Here is a 24,350-nt window from a genome sequence, read left to right as displayed (position 1 = left end):
AGAATTGGCCGCACCAGTTATAAAACAAAAATGATGAAAATTATCCATGATGTTAATGTGAAAAAGGCTTATGCAGTGGGTTTATGGATCTCTACAATAAACACCATGTGTAGAAATTTGGTTCTAGAACTTGTTGGATTAGTGAATATAATAATGTTTGTCATATTTTATAACATGCAGCTAATGATTCTTGCTTTCAACTTGTATGTAACTGGATTAAAATAAAGAATAATGACCTAGCTGATTTGGGTGATATTGTAAAACCATTTATTGTTTCTACTACTTGGCAATTGTTACATTCAGTTATTTTTATTTATGTATTTATTTATTTTTATTTATTTATTTATTTATTTTTCCATGGAATTTGTTAGCCATTACAATTATTTTTGCTCCCAAGATAGGCTATTAGAGCCACCAAGCTACATAAATGTGCAGGCTCCTGAATATTACAATTACAAAACATTCAAAGTTTGTTTCTCCACTTTTTGCAGATAATAAATCTTAATTTCTTTATAATCTGACTTTTAGTTATAGTTTGTCGCAGTTCTATGGCGTTCTATGTATACCGTAAATTTTGCTTCCTTTCAGTGAATAATATAAGACAGATTATTTTTATTCAAAAAACATCTAACTTATGTATACTTTTAAAGCTTTGTTACATTTCTAGCCAGTCTACACCATGCTGTGTAACATAAATACATGCGGCCTTGTAGTGATTTAATATAGTGCACCAAACATGATATGGTTTTTGGTTTCTCTGAACTGACGCATACAAAACATATAAGGTAGTACGGCACAAGACGTGAGCGTGCCCGCAGCTCAATCTTTATAGAAATAATACTTCTGCACTCATGGCCACTTCTCCTCCACCTTTGCCTCCTGAGCTCATCATTCACTGTGAAATAATGCAAAAATCAACACATGCAACACACACACACACACAACAAACACACACACAACACATACAACACACACAACAAACATACACACACACAACATACAGAACACACACAACAAACATACACAACACATACAGCAAACACACACAACATACAGAACACACACAACACATACAACACAAACAACAAACATACACACACACAACACATGCAACACACACATACACACAACAAACACACACACAACACATACAACACAAAAACAAACATACACACACACAACATACAGGACACACACAACACATGCAACACACACACACAACAGACACACAACAAACACACACAACACATACAGCAAAAATCAACACATGCAACACACACACACACACAACAAACACACACAACACATACAACACACACAACAAACATACACACACACAACATACAGAACACACACAACACATGCAACACACAACACATGCAACACACACACAACAGACACACACACAACAAACACACACAACACATACAGCAAAAATCAACACATGCAATACACACACACACACACACACAACAAACACACACACAACACATACAACACACACAACAAACATACACACACACAACATACAGAACACACACAACACATGCAACACACACACACAACAAACACACACAACAAACACACACAACACATACAGCAGACACACACAACATACAGGACACACACAACACATACAACACAAACAACAAACATACACACACACACACACATGCAACACACACATACACACAACAAACACACACACAACACATACAACACACACAACAAACATACACAACACATACAGCAAACACACACAACATACAGAACACACACAACACATACAACACAAACAACAAACATACACACACACACACAACACATGCAACACACACATACACACAACAAACACACACACAACACATACAACACACACAACAAACATACACACACACAACATACAGGACACACACAACACATGCAACACACACACAACAGACACAAACAACAAACATACACACACACACACACAACACATGCAACACACACATACACACAACAAACACACACACAACACATACAACACACACAACAAACATACACACAAACAACATACAGAACACACACAACACATGCAACACACACACAACAAACACACACAACAAACACACACAACACATACAGCAAACACACACAACATACAGAACACACACAACACATACAACACAAACAACAAACATACACACACAACATACAGAACACACACAACACATGCAACACACACACATCAAACACACACAACAATCACACACAACACATACACCACAAAGCTGGATTTTTGCATTATTTCACAGTGAATGATGAGCTCAGGAGGCAAAGGTGGAGGAGAAGTGGCCATGAGTGCAGAAGTATTATTTCTATAAAGATTGAGCTGCGGGCACGCTCACGTCTTGTGCCGTACTACCTTATATGTTTTGTATGCGTCAGTTCAGAGAAACCAAAAACCATATCATGTTTGGTGCACTATATTAAATCACTACAAGGCCGCATGTATTTATGTTACACAGCATGGTGTAGACTGGCTAGAAATGTAACAAAGCTTTAAAAGTATACATAAGTTAGATGTTTTATGAATAAAAATAATCTGTCTTATATTATTCACTGAAAGGAAGCAAAATTTACGGTATACATAGAACGCCATAGAACTGCGACAAACTATAACTAAAAGTCAGATTATAAAGAAATTAAGATTTATTATCTGCAAAAAGTGGAGAAACAAACTTTGAATGTTTTGTAATTGTAATATTCAGGAGCCTGCACATTTATGTAGCTTGGTGGCTCTAATAGCCTATCTTGGGAGCAAAAATAATTGTAATGGCTAACAAATTCCATGGAAAAATAAATAAATAAATAAATAAAAATAAATAAATACATAAATAAAAATAACTGAATGTAACAATTGCCAAGTAGTAGAAACAATAAATGGTTTTACAATATCACCCAAATCAGCTAGGTCATTATTCTTTATTTTAATCCAGTTACATACAAGTTGAAAGCAAGAATCATTAGCTGCATGTTATAAAATATGACAAACATTATTATATTCACTAATCCAACAAGTTCTAGAACCAAATTTCTACACATGGTGTTTATTGTAGAGATCCATAAACCCACTGCATAAGCCTTTTTCACATTAACATCATGGATAATTTTCATCATTTTTGTTTTATAACTGGTGCGGCCAATTCTGTAGCATTATTCTTTCCATAACTATTATGTGGAAACCTTGATAGAACCCCCTTAGACCCCATTAAAATCAGTGGTGTATGTCCGGATTTGAAACGAGCTATTTGGCTCTATTTTAAGCTACAGATATTACAATAGTCTGAATGGGGCCTAAGATGTAACTTCGTATGAAACTACTGTGATACATTATAAATTACAAAATAGTTTGAAGCTTTGTGTAGAAATATATCAGGCAAAGAATATAAATCTACTAGACACTCTAAAAGAATAGTTAAAAGTAACTATTAATAAAATAAAATACTGTAACATATGTAAAACATTATATTCAATAATACGCATATTTTTTAAGGAAAACTGTCCATGGTTGGGAATACTGTACATTCAGAAGCAGCAAAGAGAAATGAGTGCAGTGGTAACGCTCAGCGAGCTGCGCTAGAAAAATCAGGAGAAACACATCTGTTATACAAATGTTTAAGGTCAGCAAAACACGGTTTCAAAATGGTTGTGTGCAAATAGCCGGCACAGACATCTGTGAGATTAATGTGTGATAAAATAATGTTGAATTAAAGAATGATGGAATAATATACGTGTCTGTGGCGGTGCTAAAACTATAGGTTTATGAAAATGTCAGAACACGGGCTTGTCAAGCAAGACTAATCTTAATATATCATATAAACATCTAATATAAAACAATTACTGGGATAATATTCACTGTATTAACAAATTAAACTATATCACACAACCTGACATCTAGTTAGTGGTCAGTACAGATACATTTTAACAGCTGCTAGCAAGTTGAGTGCTTGTATCTGCACCACAGAAAATCTTAGCAGCTGTTAGCAGTTATAGTGCCCAGACTTCTGGCTCACAACAGAATAATACTGTAGAAACACACCCCGCTCCCCCTTACAGAAACTGATGTGGCCGGTTATACCACCAGACTCTATTACTGTGGTTGAGATCTGAGACAGCAAGCAGAGGTGGGATGTTATAGCATTAGCGCCTATTACGGCCGAGGAGATATGAGACTATTCAGTAATATTCATATCTATACATAATAATCCCATACAGTGAGGTATAAATCAAATAATCAAATAATCGGGCAGAAACACAGAATATACATAATATACTCTATTTTATAAGAAGTGTAATGGTGTATGTTAATTGTACATGTGATGATTTTTACTTTTTATATTCATATACCGGTCATGTATAAAACAACCGCTTTATACCCTGTCAAAACACTGGTCCCTAGTTTCTGTTACAGAAACTCTAGCATTTAGTTAATGTATAGCATTGAAATGGTAAAACAGACAGCAAAACAAATGTAACACTGGGAAAATAAAATAGTGTAACATAGGTAATACATTATATTCAATAATATTCATATTTTTAAATGAAAACTGTCCGTGGGTGGGAATAGTGTACATTCAGAAGCCTCCAAAGAGAAGTGAGTCCGGTGGTAACGCTCAGCGAGCTGCGGCTACGGTCACATCTTTATGGCCTGTCGGCAGAAAAATACGGCTTACAGAGGCAGCCACACAAACAGCTACAAATAATGTGAAAATCTAATATGCTATAAAATAAACAGATAAAATGCTATAAAATAAACAGATAAAATACTGTAACATAAGCTCTAGCATTTAGTTAATGTATAGTATTGAAATGATAAAAATTGTGTCATCAAATTAGCATTGGCTCATTTGGGGATGAGTGTAATAAAAATACGGGCCATAATATAGTATAGTTTTTGTCAAAATTTTCAAGTTTAACCCGCTGTTCGGGCAGAAATTATCATTTTAGTGAACAATTAACTAATAATTATACATAATATGACCGGGGGTGAGTGTAATAAAAATACGCACATTAATATAGGATAGTTTTTGTCAAAATTTTCAAGTTTAATCCGTCACTACAGCAAGCAGTGTGATGTGCCATTGCAGTCTGATACATACTGGTACAGCAAGACATGTAATGTGATAGTTAGACTCTATTTAATACAACATATAATGAATAAACAGCATGGTGTATTATAAAACACAATTTTGTGTCATTTTAGTGAAAAATTAACTAATAATTATACATAATATGTCTTTTAAGCTAAATCATGCATGTGTACATACATATTTAATGTTTTTGCTTTTTATATTCTGTAAGAATTTTTATATTATTGAATTGTCTTTGTCAAAATTTGACATTGTTCTGTCAGAAATGATCGTTTTAGTGAACAATTAACTAATAATTATACATAATATGTCCAGAATATACTGTACTTGTCTGAAAGTTTCACACTGATAGCTAGCAGTATTGCTCTGGTTGCAGAATGCACTCTCAGCACAAATACATATAGAAGCACTATTCACTATATGTGAACACTGTGTATAAAATACACTGCTCTGATTACAGAGGCAAATTCATTTCAGCCGCCTTAGTAAATATCACGCCTGTCTGATACATGCTTTAATAAAGTCTATTGCCTTGTATTGTATATCTACCCTTGATTATTGTCGAGTTATGTGTAAGCCGGTCACTGTTGGTGAATTGGCATATCATATCTGTATTTTATCTATTAACCACACGAGCATGTAGCCCCCGTATCACACATAACACGACCTCTTAAAACTCATGAAAATGAGAAACTGCGTTATAAGCTGAAAAATATGCTGTTTCACTCTAAATGTGCAGTGGCCAACTGCACTTGTCTTCACTCACGATTATTTCGTCAACATTTTCAAATTTACCGCGTTCTAATTGCAATTATCAATTTAATCAAAACTGCGCTTGTCTTCACTGATCTAACTAGTTGTTTAAATTCTTAGAGGACGTTCAAGGTGACAGATGCTTTTGTGTGACAGCTGCTAGCAAATTCTGTGTTTTCTCGACTAGTGGGAAACCTACCATGCTCTACTTTACACAGTAAGCTATTTTTAGCCATCCTCTGCTTGCGCTGTTATTTGGGGGTACCAGAGAAACAGCTGCGGGGAGCCCCACAAACAACGGTGTGAAGCATATGCAAACATTTCCCAAGTCCTGCGATCACTCACACAAAACAGGTGTGTGTCTGCATGACATACATTCGAGCCAAAGTTTCTGGGTTTAGCAAGATATAGCAACACTGATTTTACAAGTGTTCAAATACTTTTAAGCTAAATCATGCATGTGTACATACATATTTAATGTTTTTGCTTTTTATATTCTGTAAGAATTTTTATATTATTGATTGAATCATACGCGGTCATTTTCCAAGCACAGTGATCCAGTCATTTTCCAAGCACAGGGATCCCAGCTGTTAGGGTAATTAAGTAGGAGACAGTATTCCATACTTAAATGCAAGCAGTTGTGTGGCCGTTAACTAGACAGCCAGTGTTTCTGCAGTTAGACTGTGTTCAATGATAATGAACCACAACTTATAGTGGATAAATAATCACATTATTTTGTAAGGCGTTTGTTGCTGTATAACCAACGTGTTATTTATTTTGTACGTTGCATTATTGATATTTATTTTGAAAGAAGTGTACTGTGTACAGGCTGCAGGGGCTCCAGTCAGAAAAAAAAAAAAAACAAAACAGGTGTGTGTCTGCATGACATACATTCGAGCCAGAGTTTCTGAGTTTTAACAAGTGTTCAGAAAGTGATGATAGTGTGTTACATAGACATCTAATCATCGGTTACTTTTACAATACCCCGACTTTTGCTTTTTTATAAACGTATAAAACACCACGATTCATACCTGCGATTGTTGTAATATGGTCGCACACATAATGCGCCCATTATAAAGCACCTATAAATATAAAACTCTAATATAAATCAATTACGGGGGTAACACTCATGTTGTAACATGCCCCGGGAATAACATTCATGTTGTAACATGCCCGCATACATAATGCGCGCATTATAATTCCCCTATAAATATAAAACTCTAATATCTAATATAAAACAATTACGGAGATAATATTCACCGTATCAAATACAGTGAAAATAATATTAAACCTTATAAAAAGGGAGGGGGAGCTGCCACACAGCTGCTGTTAGAAGACAAGGAGGCCAGCTGGCAGGGGGGAGGGGTTACACACTTTGATACACTTTGATAGGGGCGTGTCCACCTGTCAAATTGAGTTTGACGAGAGCTCCCTCTGCTACACTACTTCCAATGGTTCAAGCACTTCATCTTTCAGGATGATAATGCACCAATTGATACAGCTAGAATCATTAAAGCCTGGCACGAGGAACATTCTAATGAAGTTGAGCATCTCATCTGGCCCCCACATTTCCCAGACCTCAACATTATTGAGCACCCCCATAGGGGTGGAGCCGCATATTCATCACTGTAATGAGCGGCACCATGTGACCGCTCATACAGGACAAGCTGCGACGCTGAGAGGAAGCATCGAGAGAGCTGGGTGAGTATTTTAATGCCAGCGGGCGGGTGCACAGTGGGTGGGCGTTGGGATATAACAGGAACTTTATTTTAACCACAAAAAAAATAAAAAAACATTGATTTTTCATTCCTTCTCTCCAGCGAACGCTCCTGGAGAGAAGGAATGAATTCCGGCTTCAGCACCACATGCAGAGAGGACAGCGCTTAACTCTAGCACTGTCTCCTGCAATGTCCGTGTGGTACTCAGTCGGCACACAGGTGGCACACGGACAGCATCCGTGTGCGGTATGTGTTTACATGGACCCATTGACATTAATGGGTCTGTGTGATCCGTGCGCTCCCACGAACACTGACATGTCTCTGTGTTTTTCAAACGGACACACGGTTTGTGAAAACACGCTGTCATGTGCAGAGACACATTGATTTTAATGAGTCTACGGGAGTCAGTGTCTCCAGTACGTGTGAAAACTGTCGCCACACGTACCGTAGCCACTGACGTGTGAAACAGGCCTTAGGGTGACTGGAACCTGCAGTGTCATCCAATCTGACAGTATGGGTGGTGTGCTGCACAGCTAGAGTTATCAGCAACATGCTCCAGCCAATTGGAGAGAACCACACCCTACTTAAGCTTCCAGTTTACTGCTGGGAGCTTTTAGAATAGCCTTGTGCTTCTCAGATTCAGTTCTGTCTGTTTAGCTCCTTGTTTGTCATTTTTCCTTGCTTTGACCTCAGCCTGTGTTTTTTGACTATTCTTACAGATTCTGATTTTGTACATTTCCTGCCCTCTTGGTTGCGAGGCAGCTAGCTGACCTCTCCTGCCAGCCTGCACCACCCAAACTGCAGCTTATTCTATGGCCCCAGCCTATAAACCCTTGTTTAAGTCCAGATCCCTGTGCAGGACTTAAATGGTGAAGGCCAGTGCAACTCCTTTGATCTGGTAAGTGGAGTGGTGTGCGCTTAGCTTGTCCATGGTAGCCATTTTAGAGCTGCCAGGTGATCACTGACAGAACATCTGTGCAGCATGACTTCAAATCAGCTGAGTTGGATTAAACAAAGGTTAGGTATGGACTGTAAGCCACTTTCACAATGTGAGGCTAGGGAATCTTCTTTTGGGTCTTCATAGGCTTACAATGATGGAAGTAACATCAGTCTCTTTGCAAGTAAAGGTTGAAAATGAAGAGTGCAAGCATGACCCAGAAGAGAATAATGGAAATCCAGGGAAGACAGTATTTTAGTAAACCTAAACTATATCATATACATATTGATAAAGGAGTAGGGGATAAAAATTTTTTAGAAGTTCTTCATTAAAGACATTATTGACATTTTTACCAATAAGAAAATGCAAAGTGCACAGAAAAGTAGCCGATATGCTGCTGGCCAGTGCTGCATGACAAACAGAGGGGCCATGAAGTTCCTCACACCCTTAATTGCACATTGAAACTTGTAAAAGCGATTTATTAAATAAATATAATATTAAAAAGAAGTGCTATTATAAAAATTGCCTAATGCAATAAAGATTCTTAAAGCAAATTTAAACCTATATTTAATTATATTTATCATTACATTTTGGGAAATATTTTTTTTCATATACTGTATTTTAGCTTCTATAAAGAAAAATCTAGTCGAAATTACCTAGAAACATCAGATTTTCTTTACTTTAATTGCATTCCAATCTATTTTACAAATAAAATCATTAACGAATCTCCCTTAGTCAACTATGGGATCAAATAAATAGTGATCGCACCCTATTTTTAGTGAGGCTTGAGCAACAGGAGGAATTTTGAAATTGTGCTGCTGCTCAGTGAGTGGAGTACAATACATAAAAAAAAACCACTCCTGGTCTGAAAAGTGATGTTCACAGCGTGACAATAGATTCCGATAAGATATCTTATGCATACAGTATATTATCACATTGCATACAAATAAATTATGTTTTATTGCTAAGGTATGTTTACCACTATACTGAACAAAAATTTTGAAAATGAACTCACAATACATGATATTTATGCTCCATTAAAAAAAATCTTGCTTTATTTAAAGAAACTAGTTTTTGGAATTGTTCTATTAACTTTTTACAGCTCATGAGCATTATATTTAACGGTAGAGAAAAACAGTTAGACCCATTAAATCTTAAATAGATACTTTTGTTGAGAAAAGAAAACAACAGTTTAAAAAAACTTTTATGTACAATAATGTGAAGTAAACTGTTTATTGTTCCTAACGCTGTATTTTTTATAGACATTTTAGTTTTACTCACCAAGGTTTGCACTATGGCATGATTTGTGGCATTCATATGAGCATTAAGTGGAAACGAACATTCCCCATCACAATAAAATGCAGCATAACCTTCTGGAGCTATAATCCAATCCTATGACAAAACAGAAGCAGCAATTATATGATGTTAAATATATACCGTATATACTCGAGTATAAGCCGACCCGAGTATAAGCCGACCCCCCTAATTTTGCCACAAAAAACTGGGAAAACGTATTGACTCGAGTATAAGCCTAGGGTGGAAAATGCAGCAGCTACCGGTGAATTTCAAAAATAAAAATAGATGCTCCATACCATTCATTATGGCCCCATAGATGCTCCATATAAAGCTGTGCCATATATAATGATCCATACCATTGATTATTGCCCCATATATTATCCATATATAGCTGTGCCATATAGAATGCTCTGCACTGTTCATTATGGCCCCATAGATGCTCCATATAAAGCTGTGCCCCATATACAATGCTCTGCACCGTTCATTATGGCCCTATAGATGCTCCATATAAAGCTGTGCCATATATGCTCTGCACCGTTCAGTTTGGCCCCATAGATGCTCCTTATATAGCTGTGCCCTATATGCTCTGCACTGTTCAGTTTGGCCCCATAGATGCTCATTATAAAGCTGCCCCATATGGAATGCTCTGCAGCGTTCAGTTTGGCCCCATAGATGCTCCAGATAAATCTGTGCCATATATAACACTGCTGCTGCTGCAATAAAAAAAACAAAACACATACTCACCTCTCTTGCTTGCAGCTCCCCAGCGTCCGGTCCCGGCGTCTCTCTGCACTGACTGATCAGGCAGAGGGCGGCGCGCACACTATATGCGTCATCGCGCCCTCTGACCTGAACAGTCAGAGTGGAGAGACACCGGGAAGATGGAGCGGCGCCCGGCGTGTGGATCGTGGACAGGTAAATATGCGATACTTACCTGCTCCCGGCATCCCGCTCCTTCCCCCGGACAGCTGGTCTCCGGGTGCCGCAGCCTCTTCCTCTATCAGCGGTCACCGGCACCGCTGATTAGAGAAATGAATATGCGGCTCCACCCCTATGGGAGTGGAGTCCATATTCATAAGTTTAATGAGCGGTCCCATGTGACCGCTGTACAGGGCAACAGCTGCGGCACCCGAAGACAGTGTGATGGGCAGGGGGAGCGCCAGGAGCGCCGGGACTAGGTAAGTATGCCTCACGCCCTCTCCCCCTCACCCGCCGACCCTGCCACAGACCGTGACTCGAGTATAAGCCGAGAGGGGCACTTTCAGCCCAAAAATTTGGGCAGAAAATCTCGGCTTATACTCGAGTATATACGGTAACTTTTATATTGGAAAAAATAATAGCATTGTTCTTACTATCACTTGTTCACACTGCTACATTGTCAATTAAATAATTTGTAATTGATAGAGTAAAATGTTTGTTTGATCAGTATATTTATTTATTTTACTTCACTATATAGCACTTTGCAGAGAGATGTCACCACTCCCATGGAGTGTTGTAATCAAACACAGGTACAGTGGGGAAAATAAGTATTTGATACATGGCCGATTTTGAAGTTTTCCCACCTACAAGGAATGGAGAGGTCTGTATTTTTATCGTAGGTACACTTCAACTGTGAGAGACAGAATCTAAAAATAAAACCCAGAAAATCACATTGTATGATTTAAAAAAATAAATAAATAGCATTTTAATGCATGAAATAAGTATTTGATCACCTACCAACCAGCAAGAATTCTGGCTCTCACATACCTGCTAGGTTTCTAAAAGAAAAACTACTCTACACTCATTACTAGTGTTGAGCGATACCGTCCGATACTTGAAAGTATCGGTATCGGAAAGTATCGGCCGATACCGGCAAAATATCGGATCCAATCCGATACCGATACCCGATACCAATACAAGTCAATGGGACTCAGGTATCGGACGGTATTCCTGATGGTTCCCAGGGTCTGAAGGAGAGGAAACTCTCCTTCAGGCCCTGGGAACCATATAAATGTGTAAAATAAAGAATTAAAATAAAAAATATCGCTATACTCACCTGTCCGACGCAGCCGGGACCTCGGCGATTGTAAGCGGCAGCGTTGTTTCTTTAAAATTCGCGCTTTTACTTGCTTACGTGAATTCCCGGCTTCTGATTGGTCAGGGCGGCCATGTTGCCGGGACTCGGACCAATCACAGCAAGCCGTGACGAAATTACGTCACGGCTTGCTGTGATTGGTCCGCGTCCCGGCAATATGGCGCCGTGACCAATCACAAGCCGTGACGTCACGGGAGGCTGGACACGCGCGCTTTTCAAAATAAGCGCGTGTCCAGCCTCCCGTGACGTCACGGCTTGTGATTGGTTAATGGCGGCCATGTTCCTGGGACGCGGACCAATCACAGCAAGCCGTGACGTAATTTCGTCACGGCTTGCTGTGATTGGTCCGCATCCCGGCAATATGGCGCCGTGACCAATCACAAGCCGTGACGTCACGGGAGGCTGGACACGCGCGCTTTTCAAAATAAGCGCGTGTCCAGCCTCCCGTGACGTCACGGCTTGTGATTGGTTAATGGCGGCCATGTTCCTGGGACGCGGACCAATCACAGCAAGCCGTGACGTAATTTCGTCACGGCTTGCTGTGATTGGTCCGCATCCCGGCAATATGGCGCCGTGACCAATCACAAGCCGTGACGTCACGGGAGGCTGGACACGCGCGCTTTTCAAAATAAGCGCGTGTCCAGCCTCCCGTGACGTCACGGCTTGTGATTGGTTAATGGCGGCCATGTTGCCGGGACGCGGACCAATCACAGCAAGCCGTGACGTAATTTCGTCACGGCTTGCTGTGATTGGTCCGCGTCCCGGCAACATGGCCGCCCTGACCAATCAGAAGCCGGGAATTCACGTAAGCAAGTAAAAGCGCGAATTTTAAACAAACAACGCTGCCGGTTCCTTCGCTGAGGTCCCGGCTGCGTCGGAGAGGTGAGTATAGCGATTTTTTTTATTTTAATTCTTTCTTTTACACCTTTTTACATTAATGTTGTTTCGATACCGATATCCGATATTACAAAAATATCGGATCTCGGTATCGGAAATTCCGATACAGCAAGTATCGGCCGATACCCGATACTTGCAGCATCGGAATGCTCAACACTACTCATTACCTGTATTAATTGCACATGTTTGGTTTCAACTCATTACCTGTAAAAAAAAAAAAAAGACACCTGTCCACACACTGAATCACACTCCAACTTCTCCACCATGGCCAAGATCAAAGAGCTGTCTAAGGACACCAGGGACAAACTTGTAGACCTTCATGAGGCTAGGATGGGCTACAGGACAATATGCAAGCAGCTTGGTGACAAGGCAATAATTGTTGGCACAGTTATTAGAAAATAGAATAAACACAAGGTGACTGTCAATGTTCCTAGGTCTGGGGCTCCATGCAATATCTCGCCTCGTGGGAGAAGGATGATTCTGAGAATGGTCAAGAATCAGCCCGGAACTACATGGCAGGACCTGGTCAATGACCTGAAGAGAGCTAGGACCCCAGTCTCAAACATTACTGAACATATTTTAATCTGTCACATGAAATTAAGGTTAGGGGCTCGCTCCCACTTTAGATTAAATCGGGTAAATGCACTCCGATTAAAAATCGTATTGCATTCGGACCAAAGTTAGTCAATGATTCAGTGCTCATCTGGAAATTGTTTTATCAGATTAGATTGCAATCGGACTGATAAAAAAATCACAGCATGCTGTGAGTGGATGTGAATTTCAAATCGCAAACGCCAATAGAATTCCATCGGTGTGAGAAAAAACGCACGGCACTTGGACCATGACTGTGCCGTCTGGTTTTTAGGCACCTATCTCCCTGAAAATCCAACATTTCATTAGCTGCATACAGTAAAAACATAGCGTGACCCGACAGAATAGAATAGAATAGATAGAATAGATACAGTATGTATACATATGTCAGTGACATATATGATTAGTACAGTGCATGTGTAGCTTACTGAACATGTATTTAATCAATAGCTAAATAAATATCTTAAATAGATATCTGATATCTTATATAGATATCTGAAAAAAATGGCGTGGAATCCCCCAACGTGTTATTAGCCAGCAAACAAAAGCTGATGGCTGGGGACTGATATTTAACCCCTTAATGACCAGAGGTATTTTTTATTTTGCATTTTTGTTTTTTGCTCCCCTTTTTCACAGAGCCATAACTTTCTTCTGTTTTCGTCAATATGGCCATGTGAGGGCTTTTTCTTTGCGGGACAAGTTGTACTTTTGAATGACACCATTGGTTTTACCATGTCGTGTACTAGAAAATGGGAAAAAAATTCCAAGTTCGGTGAAATTGCAAAAAAAGTGCAATCCCACACTTGTTTTTTGTTTGGCTTTTTTACTAGGTTCACTAAATGCTAAAACTGACCTGTAAATATGAGTTCATAGACACCAAACATGTCTAGGTTCTTTTTTTGTCCGGCAGCGAAAATAAATTAGAAACTTTGTTAAAAAATAATTTGTGCCATTTTCCGATACCCGTAGCATCTCCACTTTTTGTGATCTCGGGTTGGGTGAGGGCTTATTTTTTGCGAGTTGACATTTTTAATGATACCATTTTGGTGCAGATACGATCTTTTGATTGCCCGTTTTTGCATTTTAATACAACATGGTGGCATCCAAAAAACATAATTCTGGCGTTTTCACTTTCTTCCCGCTACGCTGTTTAATGATCAGGTTAATCCTTTTTTTATTGATAGATTGGGCGATTCTGAATGCGGCGATACCAAATATGTGTAGGTTTGATTTTTTTTTACTGTTTTATTTCGAAAGGGGCGAAGGGGGGGGGGATTTAAACTTTTTTTGTTTCATTTTTTATATTTTTAAAACATTTTTTTAACTTTTGGTATGCTTCAATAGTCTCCATGGGAGACTAGAAGCTGCCATAACCCGATCGGCTCAGCTACATATAGGTGCTGATCAGTTCGCCTATATGTCATGATTCCAACCGCAGTTTTTTGGGCACATGTCAGCTGTTCAAGACAGCTGATATGTGCCTGGAAAGATGTGGGCTCACCACTGGAGCCCACATCAAAGGGAGGGAGTCTGACATCGGCATACTATTATGCCCGATGTCGGAAAGGGGTTAAAGCCTGTGAAGTGGGTAATACACATGCAGCTTCCCAGGCTATTAATATCAGCTGACAGCTGTATACTTAGCCTTTACTTGATATTAAAATAGGGGACTACCAAAAAAATGACATATTGTCCCCCTATAATTAATAACTAGCAGAAACTAAGTAGACAGCTGTGGGCTGATATTAATAGGCTAGGAAAGGGCCATGGATATTGGCACCCTCCCAGTCTAAAAGTGTGAAGAACTTTTCCACGAAGCTCATGCTGATTTCAGTGAGATGAAAGGAGTGCATTAGGTATATACTCCGCTTAACTGTCTCATTTCACCATGAGGCACTGAGCTGTGCTACCAGTAGCTACCACACGCAGCTCAATGTCTTTTCTTGCTGGCATGCTAAATTATTATTATTATTATTATTATTATTTATTTATATAGCACCATTAATTCCATGGTGCTGTACATGAGAAAGGGGTTACATACAGGGTTATAGATATCGTTTACAGTAAACAAGTTTACAGTGACAGACTGGTACAGAGGGGAGAGGACCCTATCCTTGCGGACTTACATTCTATGCTGAATGCTCTCATCCTGCCAGCATTCAGTGTGTTAAGTATATGTAGCAGAGCTAGACTCATCAAGGGACAAATAGATTATTATATTTTCGTCGGAGAGAGGTTAGGAACATGGTTGTTTATTTTTTTATTCTTTTACAGGGGTCATGAGCATCGGATGATTATCTTCCTCTTATCTAGGACAGGTGATGGATATGGTTGTTTATTATTTAAAATATTTTACAGGTTACAGGTAACTGCTTATTTATTTTATAATTAAAAAACATGTCAGTGTCTTTATTTCACATATAGTTTTTATTCAGGGTGTTTTTTATTTACAATATGACTGTGGGGTTAGTAATTGGGTTGTCTTATAGACACCTCTCCATTACTAACCCCTAGGCTTGATGTCAGCTGCCTATACAAAGCTGACATCAACCCCAATACTATTACCCCACTAAACAGTGGACCAGTGCAAGTGGAAAGAGCGAGGCTAAGTGCCGGAATTGGCGCATCTCATTGATGCGCCTTTTATAGAGTGGCTGAGGGCTGATGTTTTTGCCTTGGAGGGGGACAATATCCATGGCCCCTTTCTGGCTATTAATATCAGCCCACAGCTGTTTGGCCAGCTTTTGCTGGTTATTAATTATAGTGGATCCTACATCTTTTCTTGGGGGAGTCCCCCACTTTAAAGGGAACCTGTCACCTGAATTTGGCGGGACCAGTTTTGGGTCATATGGGCGGGGTTTTCGGGTGTTTGATTCACCCTTTCCTTACCCGCTGGCTGCATGCTGGCCGCAATATTGGATTGAAGTTTATTCTCTGTCCTCCAGAGTACACGCCTACGCAAGGCAATACAGCGGCTAAGGAAAGGGTGAATCAAACACCCAAAAACCCCGCCCATATGACCCAAAACTGGTCCCGCCAAATTCAGGTGACAGGTTCCCTTTAATAACCAGTATTTTAAAAACCAGTAAAGGCGAAGTGATCAGCTGTGAGCTGATATTGATAGCCTGGGAAGCTCCATGTGTATTACCCTCTTTTCTGGCTATAAACATCAGGCCCCAGCTTTCCAATTTCCCTCTGCTGGTTAATAAAATTTCAGGAGATCCCACACCATTTTTTATCTATCTGTTTATCTATCTATCTATCTATCTATCTATCTATCTATCTATCTATCTATCCATACGTATTGAAAAATATTTCCTTTAAAAACTTTCTATAAGTGACATAAGAAATTACTCTACTTAAAAGCTAATGTTAAAATTGCCTTTCAAACGGATTGCATTTGCATGTCGTTTGGATGTCATTCAGATACTAGGTAATAAAAATTGCATGTACTCGTATTAAAATCGCTGTCATGCTCGCGCCCAGACTGGTTGGCGTGGGCGTGCGGGGGAGTGGCCCCACTGGACCACAGACCAAACCTCCCTGGAAGGGGCGTAACTAAGTAGCTTCCTAGGTGTTCGCTGGAGCCTCTGATGGTGAGGTCAGACTTGTGTAATAGGAAGCTACCAGGTACCACTCCAGGGTGGAGTCTGGTTGTGGCTGCTGATCCCACCGGGGAACGGAACATAGACAAGCAAGCGGGCACGGCTGGCTCTCTGGCAGGACTGGTGGACAAGACTGGTACACTGGAAGAACCGGTAGGGACCGGTCTGCAGGCAGGTATGTAGAACGGGTAAGAACCTGTTCAGACACGAGGACCTAGGAATAAGTAGATAAAGACCGCAAGAGAGGATGCAGAGCGAAAGCACAGGAGCTAGAGCCAAGAACAGAAATGCAGGAGGCGGAGCCAAGAGCTGGAGCCGGAGCCAAGTGCAGACAGGCAGGAGGCGGAGCCAAGAGCTGGCAGCGGAGCCAAGTGCAGGAGAAGTAGAACCGCAAAGAGCGGAGCCAGGTAGAACCGCAAGGAGCGGAGCCAGGTAGAACCGCAAGGAGCGGAGCCAGGTAGAGCCGCAAGGAGCGGAGCCAGGTAGAACCGCAAGGAGCGGAGCCAGGTAGAACCGCAAGGAGCGGAGCCAGGTAGAACCGCAAGGAGCGGAGAGGTGCTGCGGGAGGGGTCTCTGCAGCAAAGCTGAGCAGAGCCACAAAGAACGTGGAGAGAAGCTGCAGCAAGGGATAACTGCAACAGCAGAAGATAAGCTGAGTAGAAAGGAGCAGAAACGCAGAAGTGAGGAGCAGAGGTAAAGTCACAAAGGTTCAGAGCAGGCAGAGCTGCAAGAGTGCGGAGTGAAAGCAGACTGAGAATACAAGGAAAGACAACAGGGAAGGAAGCCAAAGACTAGGAGACTGAGATAAGACTAAGTACAGACAAGGCAATGGAACAAGACACAAGGACAAAGACACTGGGACCAGGATATTCTGCCTCCTGGTGGGCGGACAACAAGACCAAGGAAATAACACAGAGAATCCTCCAGAGAGGGAGTAACTCAGAGAAAGGCCAGGCAAACTCAGAAGCAAGACACTAACTGAGCTAACACATTGCACAGGCCCAGACCACTGGGTGGAGCTGAACTAAATACTGGAGGTCTCCTGGCAATTGGTCAGGAACAGATTGGACAGATGCACCTGATTCCTATAAGAACCAGAGAGTTCAGGCGCCGCCCCTCTATACACAGAACTATGAAGCATGCAGAGAGCAGAGACACAGAACATGGAGCTGGCAAGAAACAAAAACCACATCATGGCCTGGAGCAGTGGGTAAGATAGTGTGAGAGATGCGAGGCCATGCCGTGATGCCAGCAGAGTTGTTACAATCGCATGCCACTTGCATAACACTAATCCGACTCTTCTGGTTCAAAATCAGACTATTTAAATGCTTGTGTGTCTGTGGCCTTACACTATAACTTTCATTACAAAATCTTCAGTTTTAAGGCTTGCACTCAATCGGCGTTTAATACATCGCTTCAATGTTGATCCTGAACAGTAGGATATCTCTCATGTGAGTACAATGTGATTTTTCTCAAATAGCATCCATATGATATTCATATGACATGAGTAAGCAATGCATTTTTTTTCTGCAACTATTATTCTAGAATCCTTTACAGGACCATTTATAATGTTCTATGCTGCAGAATGGTAATGTATCTGTAAATACGGACGGCATATGGATGGTTTGTGTGTTGTTTGCTTTTTTTTTCTCTCCCCCCATTGACTTGTATTGATGAGTCTCACCCAATATACAAGGCCTAACGCAGCATGCTGCGATTTTTTTTCTCACCAAGCTGAGAAAAAAAATCACAGTTTAGCACTAACTCAGTGAATAACATTACTATGAGTGCAATCCGATTTTTTATCGTATTGCACTCATCCAATTTATACGCAGATGAGTATGAGCCCTTACTCAAATTAGTTGATGCAAAAATGAATACACTATTACATCTAGTATATTGTATGACTGCTATAATTTTTAAGGACAGAACCAAGTCTACTAGGCATGGAATGAACAAGCTGGCAACATATTGCAACATCTATTTTTTTACATTCTTCAAGAACTTCTTTTTGAGCCTGAATACTATATGAAGAGTGATGCTCAATTTGTCTGTTCAGAATTCCTCTTAGATTTTTCAGTTGAGTTCAGATCAGGAGACATATTTGGCCACTGAATTTTACATTCACCCTGTTCTTCTTAAGAAATGCAAAAGATCTGTTGGAAAAGTTCACATTTACCAAGGGCCTCATGGGTAGCATCTTTTTTTTCCATATAGAGCAGTACATCTGTCAATTCAAGGTATCATCAAAGGACTGTAGCTCCCCGACACCAGCAGCATTCATGCATCCATATATAGACACTACCTCCATCATATTTCACTGTAGGCTATATCCATTTAGAAAAATTAATTTAGAAAAATGCATGGTGCCTAAAGTAAAGCATGGTGATAGCTGTGTCCTTATGTGGGGCAGCATGAGTGCTGCTGATGTTGAGGAGCTACAGTATATGTCATTGATGGTATCGTGAATTCATAGATGTACTGCTCTATATTGAAAGCGCATTACATATGTAATCTGAATCCCACCTAAACACCAAAGAGGAATTCTGAAAACACAAGTTGAGCATCAGACTCCATAAGGCATTCAGTCTCTAAAAGAGGTCATTCTTGAAGAAAGGGAAAAGATTGTTATTGTTATGTAATTCAAGTGTCATCAGTTTGAATCCAAGTATCATCAGTATTTGGTAAGTTTGTCAGTTTTTATCATCAGTGTTACATAAGTGATTTCATTGTATGGACAGATAAATAAATTATAAAACTTCTCATATTTTTAGTAACGAAAAATGACAGCAGTTTAAAATTTTTAAAACCACTTTGGTTGCTACATTTCACAAAATTTTTAGTTCCAAAAATTGACTTTTGTCATCCATACAGTTTAATGTGCTTTGTATAAAATTACAGTGGTTTGGAATTTTTAAAAACCTTGCTACAGTTCACAAAATGTTTTGGTTAGAAAAATTGACAATTGTAATTCATACTGTTTAACAAGCTTTGTGCAAAATTCTAATGGTTTAAAATTTTTAAAACCACTTGGCCTACTACAATTCACAAATTTTTTTGGTCCAAAAATTTACTATTTTCATAATTACAGTTTAACGTGCTTTGTATAAAATTATAGTGGTATGTGTTGAGTTCCCGCCTCTGCACAGGGGGAATCTTGAACCATCTCCACTGCGGTCTCCCATTCTTCTCCAGCTGCAGAGGAGTCTGCTCAGCAGAGATGTCGGTCCCAGCGTCTTGGTCAGTCTCTCTCTGTGCATAGGGTTACTGCTGCTTTTCCAGCTTCTGCCATTGAAGCCAGTGCTGGGCAGCAGCGAGCAGATGCTTTTGGGACTAAGTCCTGCTTTTCCCCTTCTGAGCATGCCCAGGGCAAGATCTCCCATTGGAAATCAAGGGTCTCATGCCCAGATACTGCAGCAGATCCCATTGGTCCTCCAGGAAGGTCCTGAAGGTGCTCAACTTCTATGGCAGCTTCCCATTGGTCCTTCTGGAAAGGTCCTGTACATGCTGCAGCTATAAAAGGTTCGCATGACCGCACGGCCATGCGCTAGTGTATATTTGTATATGTTGATGAGTGCAAGTCGTCCTTAAATATCCCATCCCTATTGAATGATTGCTCGTGTAAGGTGGATGATTGATATCTAGCGCCCGACTTAGCCATCAGCATGTAACACACAAAACAGCGTCTATTGCTGTTACCGCCAGTGCGGCGCCGTGTACTTTCACAGCGCTTTCCTGACCCAAACCTGGGTGGTTAGTGGCGTCCGCCAGTGCGGCACCGCACGCACTCTTGTGCATCTTTATTAATATTATTTCTTTCTCTCTGACACCCCGGTTGCGGTGTCGAGCGCAAGAGGTCTATATGAACTCAAATCCTGTGTCTTGGGATTGAGTTCTGGGACTCCTTGCTTGCGCTCTTGGTGCGGTACCATGGCCCTGTGACACAACAGGGTTTGCTTCCTCCACACAGGGTGAAGTTAACTTGTGTGTGTATCCACATTGTACTGCCATATAGTCCGTCATTACTTGGCAGCAGGTTCCATCTCTGCACGGTGGACCCCGGGCTGCGAACGCACATTACGCTATCTTCCTAATTATTTGGTGCGTTCCGCTAGCCCTAACAGGTATGACATTTTTAAAAACCACTTGGCCTGTTACAGGTGACAACATTTTTTGTTACACAAATTGACTATTGTCATCCATAGAGTTTAATCTACTTTGCGTGAACTTACAATGGATTGAAATTTTTAAAAACCACTTGCACTGCTACAGGTGGCCAACTTTTTTTTTAATTAAAAGAATTTAGTTTCAATTAATCAAGGAAACTTGGTTTCCAGAGACCTAGCAATTAAAAAATGCATAAAGTGTGTGGTAAGGGACAGGGATCTGAAAGTGCTCATGATGGTGCATGCAGATGGCGAGGACATGGGGCAGGTTCGACTTCACCTGCTGCTGGAGCATAAGCAACACTTCCATCCATGACACATAGCTTCCTGTCCCACTTCATAAAGAGGCATGGGACACCACTTCTAAAGCCCAATCAGTGCTAACAGGTGGTTGGTTGGATTGCAGATATTGCTTTCAGCATGCTTGCCTGCACCATACAGTGTTCCACTCGGTCCAGTTTCACCATCCAAGAGTTTGGATCACTTAATCCTCATCCTGATCCATCTACTTTATTGATTTATTTTGATTGGGGCGAAAGGGGGGTGATTTTTTTTTTTTTACTTTTTTTTTTTAACTTTTGCCATGCTTCAATAGCCTCCATGGGAGGCTAGAAGCAGGCACAGCACGATCGCCTCTGGTACATAGCAGCGATCTGCTGTTCGCTGCTATGTAGTAGAAAATCAGGGTGGTGCTCACAGCTGCCGGGGATCAGTAGCCATAGAGGTCTCAAGGACCTCTATGGTTACAATGGAGAAGCATCACTGACCTCCGATCATGTGACGGGGGTCGGCGATGCGCTCATATCCGGCCGGATGCGGTAGTTAAATGCCGTTGTCTGTGTTTGACAGCGGCATTTGACTAGTTAATAGAGGCAGGTGAATCACAATTTCACCCGCCGCTATTGCGGGCACATGTCAGCTGTACAAAACAGCTGACATGTCCCGGCTTTGATGCGGGCTCACCGCATCAAAGCAGGGGAGCTGACCTCGGACGTACTATCCCGTCCGAGTTCAGTAAGTGGTTAAAATTGCACTGTGTAGTGGTGTGTGATTCTTTTTTTAAGCTTTGTGCTTTTTTATAGCAGATAGGGTAGATAGTTCTGATGACTTATCATGGTGAGCTTATTCGAATACTGAATAAACAAATGGTTCATTTTTAAGTGTTTTAATTTTTTGAATTGTTATTTTGCATTTAAGTCTTAAAAGGGTTATCCACTAATAGACAGCTATTCATTAATAGCTCCACTGTTCATTATAAAGTAAAATACTAAGCTTCCTGATACGCACTATTCTTGCCAAGTTGAGGAAAAACCCTTTCTTAAATTAGTATTTTGCATGATACCCAGTAGTTTGCACTGCTATTATTTGCACATCTCTTGGTCTCTTTATTTATTTATTTATTTATTTAAACATGAAAGAACATGTAACATTACATCCTTACCTGCCAGCCCAAGTCACGGAAGCTGACATACAGCTCATGTTTTTTACATGCTTGCTTCTGTTCACTTGTGTTGTAATCTGTAAACATGCATAAAAAGAATTCTTTAAGCAATCTTATGGCTGCTTTTATGTTCAATGAATGCTTCCTCAATTCTTTAAAAAAAAAAAAGTTTATTAAAAACGTTACAGTGTTGCATAGTTTTATATGGCATAATTTTCGTTATAATGTTGTAATTACATGAAGTGTAAATATAAATTACTTAATTTTTACGAAGGCAGAAATATTTATGAGTCAATGACAAATAAAAATGTTTTCTTCCTTATGTCCTACCTTGGCTCAAAATATCCTGAGATGAGTGGCGTAAGATGATCAGCTTATAAAGAAAAATAATTTAGTCATACTCTGTCAGAAGATGATTATGATTAATGATTATCCACAGCAGTTGATCTTTCTAGTAGTGGAAGATGATTATCCCCAGTAGTTGTGACAGTATTTCATGATATCATATTAAATTTGTGTAATTAGAAAGTGAGGTCCATAAAAATGCAGAAGGGTAAGATACAGTGAAATGTAAAAGTTTGAGCACCACTGGTCAAAATTACTGTTATTGTGAACAGTAAGGCAAGTTGAATATGAAATTATCTCTAAAAAGACTAAAGTTAAAGATGACACATTTCCTTTCTATTTTAGGAAAAAATATATGCATATTGTCATCACTTTTTACATTTTAACAATAACAAAAAAGGAAAATGGGTCCATGAAAAGTTTGGGCAGCTTGCATGGTTAGGACTGAGTAGTACCCCCTTTTGCAAGTTTCACAAATTATAAATGCTCTTTGTATCATGCCAAGAGTCTAGCCACAGATTTTCAATGATGTTCAGACCAAGGAACTGTGAGGGTCATTGTTAAACGTTTAGCTTGCGCTATTTATGGTATTAACCCCTTCACCCCCGGAGCTTTTTCCGTTTTTTCGTTTTCATTTTTCGCTCCCCTCCTTCCCAGAGCCATAACTTTTTTATTTTTCTGTCAATATGGCCAAATGAGGGCTTATTTTTTGCGGGGCGAGATTTAGTTTTGAACGATACCATTGGTTTTACCATGCCATTTAACAGAAAACGGGAAAAAAATTCCAAATTTGATGAAATTGCAAAAAATGTGCAATCTCACACTTGTTTTTTGTTTGGCTTTTTTGCTAGGTTCACTAAATGCTAAAACTAACCTGCCATTATGATTCATTCACGTCATTACGAGTTCATAGACACCTAACATGTCTAGGTTATTTTTTATCTAAGTGGTGAAAAAAAATTCCAACGTTTGCTAAAAAAAAAAAAAAAAATTGCGCGATTTTCCGATACCCGTAGTGTCTCCAATTTTCATGATCTGGGGTCAGGTGAGGGCTTATTTTTTGCGTGCCAAGCTGGCATTTTTAATGATACCATTTTGGTGTAGATACGTTCTTTTGATCGCCCGTTATTGCATTTTAATGCAATGTCACGGCGACCAAAAAAACGTAATTTTGGCGTTTTGATTTTTTTTCTTGCTACGTCATTTAGCGGTCAGGTTAATCCTTTGTTTTTATTGATAGATCGGGCGATTGTGAACGCGGCGATACCAAATATGTGTATGTTTGATTTTTTTAAAATGTTTTATTTTGATTGGGGCGAAAGGGGGGTGATTTGAACTTTTAGATATTTTTTATTTTTTTTATATTTTTAAACACTTTTTTAAAATTTTGGC

The 24,350-nt window shown here is 39.9% G+C and overlaps 1 protein-coding gene across 1 annotated transcript in view; it reads right to left on the bottom strand.

Annotated features, from left to right (window-relative positions):
* BMP5 (bone morphogenetic protein 5) overlaps nucleotides 1-24,350 on the bottom strand; it is a 450,166-nt gene that overhangs the window by 12,878 nt on the left and 412,938 nt on the right. Inside the window, exons 5-6 of the mRNA XM_077290010.1 lie at nucleotides 22,614-22,690; nucleotides 9,825-9,935 (exon numbers count right to left, since the gene is read on the bottom strand). Coding sequence (XP_077146125.1) covers nucleotides 9,825-9,935; nucleotides 22,614-22,690 — 188 coding nt within the window. The remainder of the gene's footprint in view (nucleotides 1-9,824; nucleotides 9,936-22,613; nucleotides 22,691-24,350) is intronic.

The sequence above is a fragment of the Ranitomeya variabilis genome, chromosome 2, assembly GCF_051348905.1.
Source record: "Ranitomeya variabilis isolate aRanVar5 chromosome 2, aRanVar5.hap1, whole genome shotgun sequence".
NCBI lineage: Eukaryota > Metazoa > Chordata > Amphibia > Anura > Dendrobatidae > Ranitomeya > Ranitomeya variabilis.
This window is presented reverse-complemented; position numbering and strand designations above follow the sequence as displayed.